The sequence below is a fragment of the Carcharhinus amblyrhynchos genome, chromosome 3 (assembly GCF_965287045.1).
Source record: "Carcharhinus amblyrhynchos chromosome 3, sCarAmb.v2.hapA, whole genome shotgun sequence".
NCBI lineage: Eukaryota > Metazoa > Chordata > Chondrichthyes > Carcharhiniformes > Carcharhinidae > Carcharhinus > Carcharhinus amblyrhynchos.
Window position 1 is genome coordinate 41,459,303 of NC_137326.1, and position 23,238 is coordinate 41,482,540.

The window sequence follows — 23,238 nt, forward strand, 5'->3', positions numbered from 1 at the left end:
CTGCACACCTATGCTGGAATGAAAATTCATGCCTTGGAATCGAGATAGATAGGTTATTAAAATGTCATGATCTCATACAGAAAACAATCAATAGGATAATGAAATGGTCGAGTGGAAGGGGATTGATGTAATACTTCGGCTGTCTAAAACCCTGGTTTCCCCACACCCGGAGTACTGTGAGCAATTATGAACACACATCTTTGAACGCATTAGCTTTGGAGAGAGCGCAGCATGTATTTAACAGAATGATACTTTAACTCCAAAGGTCAAATTATAAGGAGGGGTTACATAAACTAGGATTGTATTCCTGGAATTTTGACAGTTACGTGGTGACTTGATTAAAATTTTCAAGATGTTAAGGGGAACAGACAGGATAAATAGAGAGAAACTATTTGCACAGGTTGGAGAGTCTAGGACTGAAAATTGGAGTCAGATATTTCAAGAGTGCAATTAGGAAATATTTCTACACACAAAAAATAGTCGAAGTTTGGAATTCTCTTCTGCAAACAGTAATTGATGCAAGATTTTTTTTTTAAATTTGAGAGTCATAGATATTTGTTAACAAGGGATATGGGCCAAAGACATATGGAATTAGATCACAGATCAACCATGATCTCTCACTGACTATTGGAACACGTTTGAGGGGCTAAATGGCTTCATCCTGCTCCTATGTTTTAATCTAATGGCTGTAGGTATCAGATATAATGCATACTGAGTTCAAGTTTGCATCTACCATGTTTGAATAGCTTGTCAATGCTCATTGTTGGGGCTCACATATGGGTGACAGCTTCTTGCATGAGCTGCTGGAGAGTAATTTGGGATTCCAAAACCAAACTTGGCAACCAGTCAATGACTTTGGGAGATGGGGATTATTATTCAGAAGCAAGCCATCAAATAAGCGGAAGAAACCTCTTCATTTGAATCCATCTTTCAAAGTGTGATCTCATTTACTACTATAGTTTAACCTGATTTCTGTGCACAACCAAGATGTGGCTGGAACATATTGCATTAAACAGTGTATTAGAATAAACACACATCGAGCAATAATTCAATTCATGGCATATACATTAGATGATTTATTTAAGTTTTTTGTAAAGTGTTTTGCTATTAAATTTTGGGACATAATTGAACATTTTTGTATTCTAATAGGCCAGAATTTATATTTCAGTTTCAAGATACAACAATACTGATACAGAAAACGTGAGTATACTTGCTGAGAAATGTTTGGTTATTTTAGATACCCTTCTATCTTACCCCAGTGTTATGCTACAAGAGATAAAGCTAACAGTTGATTAATCAGAGAGTCTAACCCAGCTATAAATACATAGAAAATGAAGGAGGAGTAGGTCATTTGGTCCTTTGAGTCTGCTCCGCCATTCATTACGATCATAAATGATCATCAAATTCAATATCCTGATTCTGTCTTCTCTCCTTATCTCTTGATCCATTTAGCTCCAAGAGCTATATGTAATTTCTTCTTGAAATCAGACAATGTTTTGGCATCAACTACATTCTGTGCTAGTGAATTCCACACACTCACCACCCTCTGGGTGATGTTTCTTCTCAACTCAGTCCTAAAATTTTTACCTCTTATCCTCAAACTACAACCCTTAGTTTTGGACTCCCATCATTGTTGGGAACATTCTTTTTCAATCTACCCTGTCTAATGTTAGCCTATCCCAAATATGTATAGGATTTTGCCCAGGGATTTGGATTGGTGGTTCTTTGGCCGAGGTCTCGGTTTATATCTCTAGAACCTTCTGTTTAATTTGAATGTAATTTCCAATGTTATTGCAAGCTAGTCAACATTTTAGTGGTCAATAAACCTACCTTCAGTGTTTTTATTATGAATTTGTGAACTTGCTGACTGGTATCCAAATTTAGTTTTCTTATTCTCCGTAGAGCACAGTGACGGAGTTGAATTCATCCATGAATCTTCAGTTTGCATTTCTTTTGAAGGTGACAGTGAACAACCTGTGCACTCTGTAGCACCTTTTCTGTGTTCTGGTATAGGGCTAATAACTTCACATATCCCATCATTTGAAGACTGATCATTTGGTGGAGGGAAGGTATGGGCTAGAACAATACAAAAAAATTGTATCTATTGAACTACCACAAATCAAACGGCAAACTGAACTAAACAGGAAGCGATACACATGAATTCTAACAGAGAACAATGTCAGTTGTTACAAATTTTTGTAGGCTTTTTTTTCAATATATGGTAAATCATTGGCCAGGGGGAAAGGATCACACATGTAAAACCAAATATTTGTAAAACACAAGAGAAAGAGCAATTCCATCCCCATATAGTGTGAATGTTTAGAATTGCTGGAATTTGTAGCAAATCCTGTACTATTTTGAATTGTCTCTGGTGAGTTAATAATATCAAAAACTATAACCACTTGTTTCACACTGGTGTAGTACAGATACATTGGGCGGGATGTTCTGGCCATGTTTGTCCCAAGAATGGAAAATTCCACTCGAGATCAACAGACCTTTGCATGTCCTGTCCCACCCACTACGATTCCTGTGGCAGGAGGGATGGGAAAATTCTGCCCATTGACCAGAATGATATCAGGTGCAAAAGCTCAAATTATGAGAAAAGGTTGCATTTATTTGACTTATATTTCACTGAATTTGGAAGGTCGAAGTGTGATCCAGGCAAGATTTTTTTTAAATGATTACGATGGATTGTGATTATGGTCTGCACAATTCATATCTGTTGGATGGAATCTTAGCAATACAAAAACCTTGGGGAAGAAAAGCCTTTTAACTGACATACAAACAGGCACAGTATTGAAGAACTGATCCAGCCTGACACAACACAATTTTAGGAGCAGAAACCCTAACCTGCTTCTTGAGAGAAAACTAGCCAGCACATTGCATAGATACTGGAGCTTTCCAGAACAAGGAAGTCGAAGACCAAAAGCAATATCTCCCACAGCTGAAATCAAGACCACATTTGTTTATTAATATTAAGTCATGTCATTTTTCCAAAATCAATCAAGCTCGGCTTAACTCCTACATTGTGTGAAGCATGTCAAATGAAGGAGAATAATGTTTTTTAACCTTGATGCTATTTATGCAATCTTATTTTCATCCTAATACATAAAGGTCAGGCCAAAACCTATTTTTTTAAATGACATCAATCATATTCACTCAAGTGTGTGTTGAACTTATATGTGTGATTTCATATGCATACAGAATTAGCTATATAGAGACTGACAGTCCATCTGTAATAGCTCATTAGCAAATGCATGAAATGAATGTTTTACTTAATAAATTACAGGACGGTGGTGAATACAAGACAGTAAGTACTATTAACTTCTAAAACTTCACTATTTTATGTTTGGACACAATTCCAAACATTACACTTAAAAAGCTATCTAATGGCATATTAAGATATACATATTTGCCATTAATGTTAATATCCTATCTCTGAGTGATGAGTGGCATTAGTTAAGAAGTACAGAGAAAGAGTAAAAGCAGACATACTCAGAAAAGTATGAAAAATAAACAAGACCCAACTGAAACAAGATCAGGTCATCTTTTTGGTACTTCTTAATTTAAAGACGAGTGAAGTATCATTTTATTGTATTTTACATAGCTTCCCTACACTGTAGAAGAAGGCCATTCAGCCCATCAAGTCTGTGCCAACTCTCCAAAACCCCCCCCCCACCCCGCCAATCCCGGCATCCCGCCCTCCCGCCCTATCCCCGTGGCCCCACACACTTACCACGGCTAATCCACCTAACATGCACATCTTTGGAGATCATTTAAAAATTATGATGACAAAATGTGATGCATGCCCAGCACATAAAGTATGAAATCAGTTGAAATGTTTCATCATCTGTCTTATGAATAAATGAAAAAATGACAATAAATGACACCTATAATTTTCTGCAGACAAGAATAGCATCAAATCATATATGTTCCCTTTAAGAAATGCAAGGAACAGATACAATTATCACAAATGGTCTTAAGTTTATACATTAAGGAACCTGATATATTTACAGCTGTAAATCCCAGTAAACCACCAAACACAAGGGAAACATTTTCAAAATGCAGCTGTAACTATTTCAATGTGTCTGACTCTCAGCACATCAGGATTTTAATTCAATGCCAGGTATCTACTAATATATACAATTCTTGATCACAAAAAGGACTGAGAAAGCTCTGAACATTTTCTGTTTGTTATTTTTTTCTTACAACAGAATCACAATTTACCCCTTCTTACGAGGGATATGGTTCACAGCAATTTTAATAAAATCTAGATAAAAAAGTTGACCTCTGAAATCTGTTCCATTCTTACACATTGACTTGGTCTTCTGCTTTTCTGTTACAGAGTAAAGATGGATGGGTTTTGAAATGCTTAAAAAATATTAAAAGCTCTTTTTTCCATTTCTCTCTGGCTGTTTTTAATCCATTTCTATTTTTCATTGCTATACTTTTAAAGAAATTGGCTTGCTGGCTTGCTAATCATACATTCCTACAGGCATTATGTAGGGCTTTTGATACTTCAGACATTCGAAAACTTTTCTCACATCATTTTACTCATGACTACAGATCTAAGTGGAATTCACTAAAAATGTAAGAATAAACAATGGAAAAAGTATGGCGCCGTCCAGTATGCATAGTCATCACGAGTAAATGATGAGTGGAATTTCATAGCCCTGTTGCAGTGGTGACCGGGCTATAAAATGCGATGAGCCACTCAAAATTCCATTGACTTCGTTAGGAATGGAAATTCCCGCTGGTGGGAGGGACCATAACATTCTGCCAGAAGAATATTTAATAATTTTGAAACCTGGCAGCCCTTTATGATTGATATTCAAACACTGATTTTAACTTAAAGTACAATTGGATATGCTGTGAAAAGTCAGCATTAAGCGCGCAACATTTAAACTTGCTCTGGGCCACTGATAGCACTGACAGACTGCTCTGCCAGAACACCAATAATTGAACAGAATCATAAAATCCCTACAATGCAGAAGGAGGCCATTCGACCCATTGAGTTTGCGCCGACTCTCTGACAGAGCATTTTTCCCTGGCACACCACATACCCTGTAACTCTATGCATTTACTTTGCCACTCCCCCAACCTACATTTCTTGGAACACTAAAGAGCAATTTATCACGGCCAATTCACCTAATCTGCACACTTTTGGAAAGAGAGAGGAAACCAGAGCACATGGAGGAAACCCACACTGACACAGGGAGAACGTGCAAACTCCACACAATCACCCAAGGTTGGAACTGAACCTGGGTCCCAGGCGCTGTGAGGCAGCAGTGCCCACCACTGACAACTGTGCCACCATCAAAGGAACAAATACATGCAGCATCTCCAAAAAAAGCTGTTATTATGAAGTAATTATGTGATCCCAGAGGGGAAGTGTCCTCAATGCATGCTGGAGGTAGTGCTACAATATTGTCGTGAGGATTGTCTGATCCATGCTCCATGGAAACACTGGATTAAACCTTGATTACAATGTTTTTTCTAAGTATCTTCTCATGAAAAGGAAGGCAATACATAACAACAGCAAAATGGTACTAGCCCTGAGGGTGATCTTTCCGCAATAGACTGGCGATGTACTCGGAGGAAAGTTAATTATTTTTAAATTCTGGGCCATCCTCTAGTTTGGTTTTGTTTCTTTATATTATGTGCCATTTTGTGATGTAATCATCGACATGGTTTCTACATATATTTAAAATGATGTGGAGATGCCAGCATTGGACTGGGGCGGGCACGGTAAGAAGTCTCACAACACCAGGTTAAAATCCAACGGATTTATATGGAATCACAAGATTTCAGAGTGCTGCTCCTTCATCAGGTAACTGGCTGTGAATAGTTGACTCACCTGATGAAGGAGCAGCACTCTGAAAGCTCATGATTCCAAATAAACCTGTTGGACCTTAACCTGATGTTGTGAGACTTCTCACCATATTTAAGAAGCACATACATAAAGATTCACTTTGCAAAGCTCACTTTGTTATTCAACATCATTGTCTGTATTGACCATATATCATGCTCCTTGGTTGAGGTACAATTTGATGAAACCCTTGAAACAGATGAATAGCAAAGTATTCAGCTCCATAATGCAACCCCAGAATATGCCACAAAGGAATGTGGAGGTGCATAGATGCAAGGATAGATGTTTAAGTTTGGTATTACGAGCACTTAATATGGAACAGGTCGACCGGCATATATGAAACATTGATTATATTGTTCGATTGACATAGCTTATGATATTCCTCAATTGTTTTCCTGTGCTTATTCCTGCGTTCCAGGACTGCACAATCATTAAGCTTGATGGCTAATTCCTAACAGGTATGATGTACTGCTGTTGTTCTGAGACTGCTAAACAGTCCCTGGCACCAATAATATGCAACAAAAAATATACAAACATACAAATTAGGCCATTTGGCTCCTTGAGCCTGCTCCACCATTTGACAAGATCATGGTTAATTGTGGCATCAATTACACTTTCCTATCTGTCCTCTATGCTCATTAACTCCCTTGTTAGTCCAGAATCTATCCAACTTTGCCTTAAAAATATTAAATGATCCTGCCTTTATGTTTTCCGGGGAAGAGAATTCCACAGGCTCACAACCCTCTGGGAGAATGCCTCCTTGTGTCTGTCAGGAATGTGAGACCATCTTATTTTTAAACTGTATCCCCCAATTCTATTCTCTCCCAAAAGGGGAAACATTCTTTCAGCATCCATCCTGTCAAGTCCCCTCAGGACCTTATAGGCGGGATTCGCCAATCTCATCCATACCCACTCCACTGCCAGTGAGAATGAAGAATTTGGTGCTCAGCCAGAAGTCCATTCACTGCAGCAGCACCAGAGAATCCTAGCCGCGGGTCAGGTCAGAGGTTTTGGCATATATGTTTCAATAAAATCATCGCTTGTGCTTTCAATTCTAATGGATACAGACCCAAGCAGTCCAGCTTTTCCTCATAAGACATCCACCTTACCCAAGGATTCAGTCATAGAGTCATAGAGATTTAAAGCATGGAAACAGGCCCTTCGACCCAACTTATCCATATCGCCCTTTTTTAAACCCCTAAGCTAATCCTAATTGCCCGCATTTGGCCCAGATCCCTCTACACCCATCTTACCCATGTAACTGTCTAAATGCTTTTTAAAAGACAAAATTGTACCCGCCTCTACTACTACCTCTGGCAGCTTGTTCCAGGCACTCACTACCCTCTGTGTGAAAAACTACCCCTCTGGACACATTTGTATCTCTCCCCTCTCATCTTAAACTTATGCCCTCTAGTTTTAGACTTCCCTACCTTTGGGAAAAGAAATTGAATATCTAGCTGATCTGTGCCCCTCATTATTTTATAGACCTCTATAAGGTCACCCCTCAGCCTCCTATGCTCCAGAGAAAAAAATCCCAGTCTATCCAACCTCTCCTTGTACCTCAAGCAATCAAGTCCCGATAGCATCCTAGTGCATCTCTTCTGCGCTCTTTCTAGTTTAATAATATCCTTTCTATAATAGGGTAACCACAACTGTACACAGTATTCCAAGTGTGGCCTTAACAATGTCTTGTACAACTTCAACAAGACGTTCCAACTCCTGTATTCAATGTTCTGGTCGATGAAACCAAGCATGCTAAATGTCTTCTTCACCACTCAGTCCACCTGTGACTTCACTTCCAAAGAGCTATGAACATGTATCCTTAGATCTCTTTGTTCGGTAAACAAGTGAAGTCAAATGAACATTTTTTGAACTGTTTCTAATGCAATTACATCATTTCTTAAATAAGGAGAGCAAAACTCCAGACAATGCCCCACATGTAGTCACACCAATGCCCTGTACAACTATAACAAAATATCCTTATCTTTATATTCTATTTCCCTGACAGTAAACAACATTTCATTTGCCTTCCTATTCACTTGCTTTACCTACATATGAAATTTTTGTGATTCACATGGTAGAACACCCAGATCCCTCTGTACCACAGAGTTAAATAATGTAACATGCTACTTTGTATTCTTTTTGCCAAAGTGGACATGCTCACATTTTCCCACATTTGCCGGATTTTTGCCGACTCATCTAGCCTATCTATATGTGTCAGCACCTTTGTGTCATCTGCAAATTTAGTTACCATGATTTTGCACCCCTCATTTAATTAATAGATATTGGTTGTAAATAGTTGAGGCCCCAGCACTGATCCCTGCAGCATTCCACTTGCATTAAATCTTGCCAACCCGAAAATGACCCATTTATGCATGTGGTTTGCTGTTAGCTAACCAATTCTCAATCAATGGAGGTGATTCTCACAAAAAAAATTCTAAATGCCAAATTCACGTGAAAACTGGAGTAACTCAATTTTTTCAGTGGGATTTTCAGAATGAATCTCCCACACTCTGAGGACTGCAGTGATTCACTCTGAAAATATGGGAGCGGAGTCTGTTTGCGCTGGAGAGTCTGGCAGCATGGTGCTGAGCAGGCCACTGCACATGCACCGATCTGTCAGAGCAGAGGTTAACATATGCACAGTGACCCGACACTGTTGGCCTCCCATTTACTGACCAGCTCGATTGCTGGCTAGCCCTGTGATCCTGCATCACTGCCCCTCTGACCCCCTCCCCCACCCATCGATCACTGGCCTCCCGGAACTCTCCAGGCCAGCCCTAATGTCTTCCCTCCCACAACTTGCCATCACCCACCAGGCCCGATCTCCATAACCCACCCTGGCTGTCCTGATCCCACCCTCTCGGCAGTCCTGATCCCACTCAGATGACCAGCCCCAACCCCTCCAACAACCTGACTCCCCCCCAAATGGCCAGCCCTGATCACCCCCTTCCCTCCCTCTGCCATAGACCCTGAATGCTGAGTGATAGTGGGAGCCCCTACCCCCACCAATCGGCACTCCCCCCCCAACAGGCCCCACCGCAATCGGCCCTGGTCATCTGGCCCCAGCCCCAGCTTGATGCCTGGGCATTACCTGTTTGCCCCACTGGGCAGTGCCAAGGGGCCAGGCCAGCACTGCCAGGCTGGCACTGCCCAGGGGGCACCTCCACTAACCCCTGACCTCCTGGGGGAGGCCTCAATGGCCTCTGATCACTCCAGCAGGGTCGGCCGCCTGTTCCCTGTTTGTGGGGAGCTGTTGTAAACCCTGCTGCAATGAACCAGTCCTGACAAAGGTGGGAAATGTTAGTGGGCCAGGAGATTTCAGTCCTGGGCCCACTAATGATAGGGAAATTAAAATTTAAATATTTAAATCAGCTTTGCATCAATTTCTGGCGTGGAGGTAATGACGCTAAAAAACTTGGAGCTGGAGACATGTGGAGGCTATGGTGGCCAGTGGGAGACCATGAAACAGCTTCCACCGATGTCTCTTGGCTCAGCGAGCTGGAAGAACTCCCCCTCATAACCTTTGATGCGGCACCTTGTCAGATGTCTCTTGGAAATCCAAGTACACCACATCTACAGGTGCCCTTTTATCAACTTTGTGTTACTTCCTCAAATAGCTCTAATAAATTAGCCAAACATGGTTCATTTTTCATGAAACCATTGACATTTTCAAAGTGCCCTGTTCTTACTTCCTTTATCACAGAGTCCACCATTTTCCATTATCATTCACTTTTCCAAATGTTATGCCATGAATATGTGGATAGAACGGTTGGAATAGGTTCAAATGTTGTATTATTCCATCATCTGTCCACAGATTCCATTTCATGCCTCTACAATGGGTTTTTCTTCTTTTTATTGCATGCCTCACCCAAAAGCTGCTAATTGTTTTAAATCCATTTTGAGCCTTTATAGAAGCTTTAATAAAAATGTAGCACCAAACTGATCTGGAAGTCTTGGACTCTTTCGAAAATCTATCTATGGGGCAGCATAGTGGCACAATGATTAGCACTGCTGCCTCACAGTGATGGGGATCTGAGTTCAATTCCAGCCTCGGGTTACTGTCTGTGTGGAGTTTGATCATTCCCCCTTTGTCTGCATGGGTTTCCTCCCACACTCCAAAGATGCGCGGGATAGGTTGATTGGCCATGCTAAATTGACCATTGTGTCAGGGATTAGCAGGGTAAATATGTGGGGTTATGGAATATGGCCTGGCTGGGATTTTGGTTGATGTAGGCTCGATGGGCCGAATGGCTTCCTTCAGCACTGTAGGGATTCTATGTCACTTCCTTTGGTTCCATTCTGGAAAAAGCAAATTAATGTCCAGCTCAATCCTAGTTTAAATAAACGCCAATTTTAGGAAAATGTACTACAATATTTAAATTAGGTTTTGTCTCCTTTTCCAAGACATCCTGCTAGATCATTCTAAAAGGTTTGCTGGCAAATCCCGCTTGATGGGTAAGTGATACAAATCCAGCAATGGATCTTAGCCAAATGTCTGCTTGCACAGCACCTGCCTGGCTCCTGTAGTACCAGCCTTAGGGACTGGGAAATGTAACCAATATATTTCCTAAGGAACTGCTAAGTATTCTCCACAGGAGTGATTCCACAATCTGACATTCCCTGTGGGCAGCATTGCTCACAAGGGAGATTGTGGGAGTGCAGTCCGCGATTTTCCATACATTTCCTCAGTGGGATCACTGGACTGCAGGTCAGCAACTGGATTGAATCACTCATTATTTACCCTCCCATTATTTGTTTCTTAATTTCCTGCTTCTCGAGGGGAGGGGGGGCGCTAATCATTTCATTTTATTCTAACTGAGGGTAAGGATGTAAATATATTCAAGCCATGAAGTCCTCAAGAAATCAAATCTTAAGTCATCATTTAAAATTCAATTGTGGGTCCAATTGCTATATAAAATTTAATGAGATTCATTGATTTGTTATTTTTGTATATAAATCTGATGCTGGTTTATTTCTAAGCTTCACAAGCTTCTACAATTAGCGAGGTAGACAGTGTCTAGACAGATTCCTGCATGCATTATGTTTCCACTCATTTGCTGAATCTATTATGTATTTTAATGTGCCGTACTCCACAAAATCTCATAGTTCTCAATTCAGATATGCTGAAAATTATTTCACATTAAAACAAATATAATTTATACATTACATACTGCTTCCTGCAAAAAGCACAGAAATAACTAATAATATGTTTGTTGGCAAGCTCATATGTTTACTGAAGGTTTTCAAAAATCAACATAATTGGTTCAGTATGTTTGGAAAGAGAATGGACAACTAGAACACAACAGAACATACTATAAATTGTAATGGTTGTTTTTTAGCAAAAATGCATGTCTTGAACATTTTTATAATTCTTGTTGCAGTGCAGAGCATGCATGGACAAGCAATTGTGAAATAGAAGGGCACCAATAGTTTGACCACTGTGAACCACATTTTTCAGAATGTATATTTTTAACAATTCATGCTGTTTCCATTTGCAGCCCCAATCAACCTTGACTGCCACACTAATTAGGAGTCTATTCCCCCATGTCAGTGACTTATCACAGCAATCATAAAACATTGAGGCTTCTTCACAAACATTTCTGGAAGATAATTGGTTAGTGTTCCAAAGTCAAGCCAATTATCCTTTGTATCAATTATGATAAAATACATAAATTTTCTTTAACAATGTAGGATTTTAGCGTCAAATGACAACCAGCTTTATTGTTAACTGGCAGCAATAGCGAGACAAGAGCCAGCAACATTAGAAGCGTGGCGTAGTACTCATTTATTGCCTGCTTTCTTCCTATTAAAGAAAAATGAATGAGGTTATTCATTCATTCATAGGCCAAATAACCTTAAAAATACTACTGCAAACTTAATAGTGATATGCCCATTTTACGGTACTAATGCATAGCTCAATTGATTGTTCAAATGGGACAGTCATTGCTAGTAAAGATGGTGCTATGCTGGAGTCATCATTTTAAGGTGTGCTACGGAGACTGCATTCAGTGGTGCTAGTTATATCAAAATATACTATCTTCCTTCTCCTCTGTTAGAGTCTCGCATTTTGTGCAAAGCATTGGCCCGGATTTTAAATGGCAGCGAAGCGACAGTATGTGCTGATGACCTTGAAGAAAGAACTAACGCTAAGGCATGGATTTCCCCGTTCCTGCTCGCAGTTTGAATGGGCACCTTGTCAAAGGGATTTCCAGCCATCCGCCAACAGCAATGTGATCAAACAGGGAAACTAGCCAATTGCTTTGAAGTATTCTCACAGACAGAAAACTAGGAAGTAAAATTGACCAATCATCCTTCACTTTTAGTTCAATTTTACAGACAATGGCACTGATGATTTGTGGTCACTTGAGATTAAGACAGAAGCTGAAATATCATAAACAAATGTTTAAAATGTCTGGAATTGTTTCTGTTGAAAGAAAGAGATTTGACTCACCACAAAAAGAAAATTAGTTTTGCAGGGCCAGAGAAGTACTGATTATGAACTTATTTTATGATTACAACACAGTTATACCTCATTCAAAAAGGTTCGGCCTTTACAACCTTTTTCCAGTGATATCGGGTGGAACTGTATATTTTTTCACTAAGTGATAGAAAAGTGGGTTGTAGTCCATCAGTTTCGTTGTTGACTTTGTCAAAAAATTCTGCAGGTGGTTCCCACGAAACCACACTGGCAGGGTAGCCTCTGAATCAGCCTAACCCACCAGCAACCTCATCTTCCAAGAGGAAAAGTATAAAATAAATAAAGGAACCACCCACAGACATGGGACCTTTTGCCCCACCCCATGGACATGGACCACTCCTGCCATTGATATACTAACCCCCCCAGCCCCCAAGGTAACCCCCAGGGACCATGGGTCTCCCTGAAAGCGACACCCAGTACTGCCTCCTGGCCCCGGAGAAATCCCAATGTGAAGGGATAATATAGGAGGGAAGCCCGCTATTGATATTTAAATCCATAGTAATGGTGTTCTCAACCTTTTAAACTGAATGAGAATTCCCACTAGCATAGAAGTATTTAGGGACTCCTGTTGGATTCTCCGCCCCACTGGCTTTCCCGCCTGTCAAAAATAACTCCAGACAATCCCATCCGAAGAGCATAGGAATGGAAGTCCTCATCAGTTCATAGATTTTCAATTGATTGAAGTCCGAGGGGACATTTCTTCTGAGCATCCTCTAGAGAAACATAGAATCACAGGTACCAACCTTTGGATTTCCTTGTTTAACTATGCACATGCAAACTCTAGAAATTTCTGTCTGTTTCAGAGGCATAAGGGTTGAGAATCATTTGGCTGTCATTACGACTACAAAATCTGGGCCATTAATACTACTCTCTGCCAGCTCCTGGGGACACTTACCTTGTTGGCTGAAGAGGTGAAAATCCTCCACACCTATCTCAAGCAGCCATCTAGCAGGAACCTGGATGCTGTGCTGTTCTACATCTTGCTCCATTTTAACTGCAACTTTACATTTACTTTCACTACCTTGTGGTCTGCCACTTCCAACCCATTTAAGCCCTCTCCCCCACCCCCACCGCCATACTCTTCCAATCGGGCCTTTGGGAAAAGCAAATATATGAATGAAATGTTCTTAGCAATTCTGAAGGCAGGAAAAATTTCCCCCCGGTGCACCACCATTCCTTCTACCAGGAATCACTTAGCTTTTAAGTGGCCACCTCCCGATAAATTTTCTAGCCAGATATGTTGCCCCTTCCATCTGTACACATCCTAAACCTGCTTAGACAACCTGCCACCATGCCAACAATACAGAGCTGCCATTGCAGCAAGACTGCAAATTAAGCTCTTACATCTCCTTGAAGGTCATTGTAAATGTTTATTTCTCCACTTAATCACCAACTTCACCCGCAATATCCCCAAAGCCCCATCAATGTGTGCTAAATTGTGACAGAATAACAACTCTAGAGAATACATGGCTGAGTGGACCAATGTTCTCCACTGAATATCTATTACCAAATACCCCTGGAAGCCATTGGAAAACTCTAGGTGTAAAATATACACAAAGGACACAATAGCTTTTGTTATCAACTTAACATGGCACACAGCTGATAGAAATATTTAACTAAGCTTTGCATAACGGCTCTTGGTTTCCCAAGCGAAGCTCAGGCAGCATAATAACACTGACATATATTTCTACCTTGCTGAAAAGAACAGCACTGAGACAAGAAATTCTACTTTAAATTGAAACTATCTGCCTATTATTTTGTGAAGCAACATTTAAATAAACAGGCCAACAACAGAATAACTGCTGCTATACAGAGGGATAACCCATCACAGACTCGACAGTTAGTGCTCTCTGGAGCCACTTTAATAGGACACACTGCCATGAACCAGATAATTTTCATCAGGGTCTATTGCATTACAGTCAGAAAAAAATGTTTCAATGGTTATTTTAGTAGCACTTGGGGTAAAATAAAGAGGGCATATGACCATGACTCTTCTGACTAAGTGAATCTTGATCGTAGGACTTTACGGGAGGCTCCACCTTTCTCATTACATCGTAAGCTTTTCACATCTCTACATTGCCTTTTACAGACTGGGATCTCATGCACTGGGAAACTATGGACAGAAAAAGTACACACATTATTCACATCACATTAGTAAGACACAGAGAAGGACTGACTTATTTATCAGTCAACAGCAAAGGTGAAAAAGACTCAGGAGCATAAAGAAGGGAGCTGGCGTTCAGAGGGAGCGAAATAAACAAGGGCCTAAAACCTCAGTTCTGAGTCAGACCATTGAGACCAACGCTGAACAGCTCGAAAACCGTCCACTTGCCTGATTCACAATCCATGAGGCTGAGGAACTACCTCAGCACAGGAATCCTCACAGACCACAGCAAAGTGCAGAAGCCTTTTTATGGCACTCGCTGCTGTATCCGTGTATAAAGATCCCTAAGTTTCTCAGTGAGTGAGTGAATGGGTGAGTGAATGGGTGTGTAATTGGTTAGGTTGGTAAGTGGGTGAGTTAAGTGAGTAAGTGCATAGAGTGAAAGGTGGGTGAGGTGGTAGGCGCATCATGTGGCAACTGGGTAAGTAGAGCAGTATATGGGCAGGGCAGCAACTGTGTTGGGTGGTATATGAGAAGGGTGACAGGTGGGTAAGGTGTTAACTGCAGGATGGTCAGAGGGTAGGATGGTAAGTGTGTAGGGTGGCAGTGGTAGGTGAGCCAGGCGTAGGTGGGTCGAGTGTTAGTTGTTTAGGTTAATAGAAGGTAGGATGGTAAATGGGTAGGGTGACAGCTTATTACAACAGTAGGTGAGTAGGGTGACAACTGGGTAGGATGGTAGGTATGTGACGTGGCAAATGTGGGTAAGTGGGTAGCTGGTCACCAGGGTGTAGTAAGTGGGCAAGAGAGAAAAATCAGGATTTCAGGGTAAGCACTGCAGCAATACCTTTAGTTCAAAAAGTTGTTGATGGGGCAATATAAGCATATATAGCTTTTTAAGAAGTTTCTTGCCCAAAGTATTGAAACCTAGAAATATAGAAAATAGGAGCGAGAGGAGGCCATTTAATCCTTCAAGCCTGCTCTGCCATTCATAGAATCAGTACAGTGCAGAAGGAGATCATTTGGCCCATCGAGTCTACACCAAATCTCCAACAGAGTATCTTACCCAGGATCTATCCCTGTAACCCCATGTATTTACTCTGCTAATCCCCCTAACCCACAACATCTTGGGACACTAAGGGGTTATTCAGCATGGCCAATCAATCTAACCTGTACAGCTTTGGAGTGTGGGAGGAAACCAGAATACCTGGAGAAAACTCAGGCAGATAGGGGGAAAATGTGTAAACTCCACACCGATTGTTACACATGACTGGAATCGAACCCTAGTTCCTGGCATTGTGAGGCAGCTAACCACTGCACCACCTTGCTTCCTTTATTCATTTTGATCATGGCTGATCATCCAACTCAGTAACCTGTTCCCATTTTCCCCCATATCCTTTGATCCCTTCAGTCACAACTCAAAGAACAAAGAACAAAGACAACTACAGCACAGGAGCAGGGCCTTCCGCCCTTCAAGCCTGCACCGACTATGCTGCCTGACTGAACTAAAGCCCCCTACCCTTCCAGGAACCATATCCCTCTATTCCCATCTATTTATGTATTTGTCAAGACGTCCCTTAAAAGTCACTAAGTGACATCCTTCTTGAAAACATACATTTTGGCCTCAACTGTTTTCTGTGGTAGTGAATTCCACAAGTTTACCATTCTCTGGGTGAAGAAATTTATCCTCACCTCAGTCCTAAAATGTTTACCCCGTATCCTTAGACTGTGACCCCTGGTTCCTCCGCTATCTGGCACATCCTTCCTGTGTCTATTTTGTCTACTCCTGTTAGAATTTTATATGTCTCTATGAGATTTCCCCCTCATTCTTCTGAACTCCAGCATATATGGTCATAACCGATTCAATCTCTCTTCATATGACAGTCCCGCCATCCAAGGAGTCCGTATGGTAAACCTTTGCTGCACTCCCTCTATAGGAAGAACATCCTTCCTCAGATAGGGAGACCAAAACTGCACACAGTATTCCAGGCATGATCTCACCAAGGCCCTTTATAATTGCAGCAAGACATCCCGGTTCCTAAAGGCAAATCCTCTTGCTATGAAGTCCAATGTACTATTTGCCTTCTTTGCCACCTGCTGCACCAGCATGCTTACTTTCAGTGACAGTTGTGCAAGCACACAATGTATTGCCATTTCCGGTAGATCTTAAACAAGTGGAAAAAAATGTTTTCAGAATTGGATTAGTACAAGCATCTTTCATATCTTAATGTCAAATTGCAGCTGTTTTGTAGGATGAGTTGAGTGCATTTGGGGATACATTACCATGCACAATCCCAACATACACACCTTACCTTGGCTGGATTAGCAATTGTTCCCCACCTCCTCTATTTTATCTAAAGCTTCTTTTTCAGTCATTTGCTTCCTATATTCTGAGGCCTCCCACAATTGCTTCGTTTTTTTCCATCTCCTTAGGGATGGACAATAAATGCTGTGATGTGGAGATGCCGGCGTTGGTCTGGAGTAAGCACAGTAAGAAGTCTCACAACACCAGGTTAAAGTCCAACAGGTTTATTTGATAGCAAAAGCCACAAGCTTTTGGAGTGCTGCTCCTTCATTAGGTGAGAGGGAGTTCTGTTCACAAACAAGGCATATAAAGACCCAAACTCAATTTACAAAATAATGGTTGGAATGCGCGTTTTACAGGGAATGAAGTCTTAAAGGGACAGACAATGTGAGTGGAGAGAGGGTTAAGTACAGGTTAAAGAGATGTGTATTGTCTCCAGCAGGACAGTTAGTGAGATTTTGCAAGCCCAGGCAAATTGTGGGGGTTACAGATAGTGTAACATGAACCCAAGATCCTGGTTGAGACCATCCTCATGTGTGTGGAACTTGGCTATCAGTCTCTGCTCAGTGACTCTGCATTGTCGTGTGTTGTGAAGGCCGCCTTGGAGAACGTTTACCCGAAGATCAGAGGCCAAATGCCTGTGACCACTAAAGTGTTCCCCAACAGGAAGAGAACACCCTTGCCTGATGATTGTCGAGCAGTGCTCATTCATCCGTTACCGTAGCATCTGCATGGTCTCCCCAATGTACCATGCCTTGGGACATCCCCCTACTTCTTGCTTTCAAACAACTGCACAACCTCAAACTGACCATTATCTGCAGCAAACCACCCAGCCTTCAGGCGAACAGCGACCACAACACCACACAACCCTGCCACAGCAACCACGACATGGATGCCATCATCTCACGTGAGAACACTATTCACCAGATACATAGTTCATACACTTGCAATTCGGCCAACGTTGTCTACCTGATACGCTCAGGAAAGGATATCCCTTTAGTGGTCACAGGCATTCGGCCTCTGATTTTTGGGGAAACGTTCTCCAAGGTGGCCTTCATGACACACGACAGTGCAGTGTCGCTGAGCAGAGACTGATAGCCAAGTTCACACACAAGGACGGCCTCAACTGGGATCTTGGGTTCATGTCACACTATCTGTAACCCCCACGACCTGCCTGGGCTTGCAAAATCTCACTAACTGTCCTGGCTGGTGACAATACACATCTCTTTAAACTGTGCTTAACTCTCTCTCCACTCACATTGTCTGTACCTTTAAGACTTGATTATCTGTAAAGACTCGCATTCCAATCATTATTTTGTAAACTGAGTTTGTGTCTTTATATGGCTTGTTTGTGAACAGAACCCCCACTCATCTGATGAAGGGGTAGCGCTCTGAAAGCTTGTGGCTTGTGCTACCAAATAAACCTGTTGGACTTTAACCTGGTGTTGTGAGACTTCTTACAGTAATTGTTGGCCAACCAGCAATGCCTATCTCACAAATGAATAATGAATAATCTCTATTTATCTTCAAAAACCTCCTTAGAACATTACCTTTTTAAATATACTTCACTAACTCTTCTGAACATTTCTCCTACTCAGTTTTTTCTCTGACTAGGAGAATATTCAGAACTGTTTAAAAGCTATAGAAATGTTATTAGTTACTAGTAGGCACTAGATATTACTGAGGAACAGAAAGTCTGAAGTGCAGCAAAGATGACTAGAGTCTTTAGGGAACATTTTGTCTGTTGATTAATTTTTGGTTAAGATTTTGAAACAAGTTGAGGGATATTAGAAAATAAATGCTTTTCTACTCTAAGTAAATGCAAGGCTCAGCCACTCCAGCTAATACAAAGTATAGGCTAAATATAAAGAGCAATAAGTCTTCAGCCTTGTAGGTCAGTTCAGGGGCTGGGAGAGTTGCAGAAAAGGACACTGCATCAGGATCCTACCTTCTTGCACTTTCCCTGGGGCAGTTTATGATTTCAGTGGGGAGCCACCCCGTGGGACTGGTTGGGAATCATTTCAAAGTTACTGAGATTGTTCAAAAGTCATTTACCACTCAATCCTGGATTTTCCAGCCACTGGAGTTACTTTCTGACCAGTTGAGAGTTGACCAGGGTTCACCACAGAATCATAGAGAGATTACAGAATGGAGGAGGCTATTTGGCCCATCATGTCCATGCCGACCTTCTGCAAAAGCAATTCAGTCAGTCCTGTGCTAGCCTTTTCCCTAGAGCCCTGCAATTCTTAGTACTTCTCCATTTTTTCTTTGAATGTAATGATTGAATCTGTCTCCATCACACTCTCAAACAATGTATTCCAGATCCTAACCAGTTGCTGTGTAAAATAAAATCCTCATATTGTCTTTAGTTCCTTTGCCATTCACCTTAAATCTGTGAGCTCTTAAGCCCTCTGCCACACGGAATAATTTCTCTCTATTTACTCTGTCCATTCTGCTCATGGTTTTGAACACCTCTATCAAATCTCTCTCACCCTTCTCTTCTCTAAGCAGAGCAGCGCCAGCTTCTCCTGTGGGCACATTAAACCCAGGAGTGGGACAAAGATAAGAAGTCAGCTGACCTCTCCTAACCAGAGTGTGACACCATGTATAAACACATACGCTCATATCGCTTTTGGATCTTTTGCCACACACCTTAAATGGCTATCCTCTGGTTCTTCATCCCTTTGTCAATGGGAACAATTTCTCCCTGCCTACGTTTCAGACCCCTCCTGATTTTTAAAACCTTTATCAAATCTCCACTCATCTTTCTTGTCCCCAAGGAGAAACAGCTCACATTCTCCAATCTATCCCCAATAACACAAGTTCCTCATCCCCGGAACCTCTTTTTATAAAGCTTTTCTGGACCCTTACTAATCACATCCTTCCTAAAGCTCAGTGTCCAGAATTGGACAATTGGGGGCAATTTTGCCAAAAGTGCTGAATTGGCAGGAAAACTGTTCTAGATCACGACTGTTTTCTCAGTGCAGCTTCAGACCTGAATCCCCCCACTCTATGCAACAGAGAGCTCACAATCGGGAATCTCATTAAAAACCCAGCGGGGGTGGGGGTGTGGCGGGGGCGGTGGGGGGGTGGGTGGGGGGGGGGCCGCGTGGGGATGGGGAATATTTATGTCGGAGTCTGACACTTCTGCAATCTGTGCATGCACAGTGACCCAGGACCACCGCAGTGCTGCCCCTCCAGCACCGCACCCCCCCCCCGCCCGCCATGGCTCGATTGTGGCCCCCACAACAATTCCTGGGCCAGCCCTGACTTCCCCTTCCTGGGGCGCCCCGATGTCCAGCCCCCCCACACCCAGCAGTGGCAATTCCCCCATCCCTCTCACCCCAGAAGACATCCCTGCAGACCCCTCTCCCACTGACCGACCCACCACCCCCCGCCCCCTCTGGTGTCAGATCCACCTGGGAGACAGGCGCTGCCCCCTGGGTAGGCCGACACTGCCCCACTGTCCACTCCGATCGTTGGCCTCCCTCCAGCGAGACTGATCCCAATGCAAAGTCGCAGGGGGACCTCCCACTGCCACTAATTGCCACCCACAATAGACTTCAGCCCCTTGGCACTGCCTGATGCCTGATGGGCAGTGTCAAGGTACCCCTAGACATGGGCACTTTGCCCCTTGGGCAATGCCAGGGGCACAGGCTGGTACTGCCAAGGTGCCCATGCCCGGGGGCGTCCCCCCACCACACAATCCCCTGGAGGGTCCCGACTGCCCCCCTTCACTCTGGTGGGGTGTCCTGCTGGTTTCCTGAACATGGGGAGCTACTCTAAACCCCACCAGAATGAAGTACTCCTGGCAGGTTAGGAGATGCTATTGCCGGGCCTGACAATCACAATTAAACCACATTTAAAATATATTTCAAACAGATTAAAATGACTTACCTGTCTTCCCGCTGGTTTCCAGTGCAGTCCCAACAGCGACTGTTCCCTGGCTCTGGGAAATGCATATGCAAATCCCACGAAACGGCCGACATGTGATTCTCCCGACCGGACCCGCCAGAAAATTTGCGGTCGCAATGGAAGAATCCTCCCCAGTATTTTAACTGGCACTAAACCAGCGTTTATGAATGTTCACCATAATCTTCTTGCTTTTGCACTCTACACCTATATTTATAAAGCCCAGGTTCCTGTACACCTTCTTAACCATTTTTTCAGCCTGTCCAGCCGCTTTCAACAATTTCTGCACATATAACTCCCAGGTCCCTCTATTTCTGCACCCCTTTAGAATGGCATCCTTTATTTTATGTTGCTTCTCCTCATTCTTCCTACCAATCTTCACATTTGGGCGGCACAGTGGCGCAGTGGTTAGCACTGCTGCCTCACAGCACCAGAGACCCAGGTTCCATTCTGGTTTTGGGTGACTGTTTGTGTGGAGTTTGAATGTTTGCCCAGTGTCCGTGTGGGTTTCCTCTGGGTGCTCCCGTTTCCTTCCATCATTCAAAGATGTGCAGATTAGGTGGATTGGCCAGGTTAAATTAGTGCCCCAAGATGTGTAGGATAGAGTAATTAGCATGGTAAATATGTGGGGTTACAGGGATATGGCCTGGAAAAATAAAAAGTTGGTTCGGTGCAGACTCAATGCACTGATTGGCTTCCTTCTGCACTGTAGGAATTCTATGATTCTATGCAATTCTTTGCACTTCCTGCCAGTGCAAGGAGCAAAATGAATACAGGATGCAGGCAATCAAGCTCTTAATCGCCCCTGCTCCATTTTAGCATAATCAATTCATTTGACTTCAATGACAAACAATATATATGCATACACATATTCTCTCCTATGGTCAATGACTTTTGAATGATGGTAGCTTCAATGTCCTGGAAGTTCCAATGTCCTGGAACATGTGAAACCAAGAAAATACTGTCAGTCCCACCCCCCATTCAGAGGTGCAGCCTTGTACTTCATCTGTCCACTCACAAAGCATATTATGTTCTCAAGAGTCAAAAACTGGAGAAATTAGCTTCGAGCTAATTAAGGAAATTCTTTTCTCACTCACTGGAGGAGATTGCAATCGTTCATGACTCCTCCTCATCAACACCATAAACTTATCCTGATTGTTAGAAATAACAGGAAACTGTGTTCTCTACTGAAGAGCAGCGGTGGTCTCTTTGTTACATGAATTGTGAAAAAGTATATAGTTGTCTTTCAAAGAGATGATAGGGGACAGAGGAGGAGGGATTGCTTCCTCTAACTCAGTGATTATGGTGGCAATGCTAGGCTTTGCGAAAGTATTCTGATTTTAAATTGGCATTATTAAAAAAAAACTATTGCCTTCGAGGTGAAACAATAAATTTGGGTTTCATCTGTCTGCACCACAGCACATTTACAAATTTCTACAAAGTTAAATAATAATGTGGTATAAATTCCTGCAGAACTGTCATCTGCATATTACTATAATCTGTAATGTTTGGTTTAAGTATTATTGTGATTCGAGCAGTTCCCAGCAAAAGCTTTCTAGCCAGTTAAATTAGTTATTCTCAGCAATGCTTTTGCAATTTGAATTGAATTTCAAAAAAATATTTTAAGACTGTAATTGCCTGTTCTAATTTAAAACCTCAAAGCAGTCTGCGCACTGCATATAAGTGGAGCAGACTTGTTAGCCAATCAAATTGAACTTTGATCCCCATGAATTGAAGGAGACAATAGGGAGGTAATTGCTTAGATTAAATTGTTGGATGCTTACAGTTGTACTGCAGAAAATTGACAGCAACAAGTTGATTTGTAAAATTATTAGGTTAAACATTTTTCTGCTTTGCTGTGTTGAAGGTAGCAAAGAAAACCTCACAATCTAAAAATTGAATGCCCTCGCATCAAGGCAGGCGCAGTATTTGAACTTTAGGACTTGTGTGTCCTACATATTGACATATTGCCAAACTAAAATTACTTCAAAGCATACTGAAACTCCAATTACCTTTAAAATTAAAACAAAGGGATTCAATGGTTCTTACACCCTGGTTTACTGTCTATGAGAATATTGCAATGTGATTGGCTGCTTCTCTGCCTGATGGCATCACTGCTCTTGAACACCTGGGATAGAATTTTACACTCCCCCAAAGGTGGGTGCTGAGGTTGAGAACGTAAAAATAAATGGACAAAATTCTCCCTGGGAACCTGCCAACCCAAATGCAATTTCATGCTTGAGTGTGGCTAGGGCCTTGGGCAGGAGACCCACTTTTTCACCTATTAAAGCCCTTAAGTGGCTACTTAATGGCCATGGCCTTATCCCATGCAGCCTCAATTTTGGGTGGGAAAGAGATATTTGCATTTTTCTATCTCAGGCAGGAAGGGGGCTAGGGAGGTACCTCAATCTAAAGACCCTCTTAGAATTACCCCTGCACTGGGACATTAGAGCTCTAGGACCCCATCCACCTCTGTCTAACCCAATGCCCCCAGTCCCCCCCCAATACCCATCCTCTACTGCCACACCCCCACCCCTCCATTGGAGTCCCCTACTCTCCAGCCCCTAGGA

At 42.2% G+C, this 23,238-nt stretch overlaps 1 protein-coding gene across 1 annotated transcript in view; it reads right to left on the bottom strand.

Annotated features, from left to right (window-relative positions):
- mdfic2 (MyoD family inhibitor domain containing 2) overlaps nt 1-23,238 on the bottom strand; it is a 62,572-nt gene that overhangs the window by 3,551 nt on the left and 35,783 nt on the right. Inside the window, exon 3 of the mRNA XM_080186319.1 lies at nt 1,831-2,076. Within this exon, the coding sequence (XP_080042445.1) occupies nt 1,831-2,076 (246 nt within the window). The remainder of the gene's footprint in view (nt 1-1,830; nt 2,077-23,238) is intronic.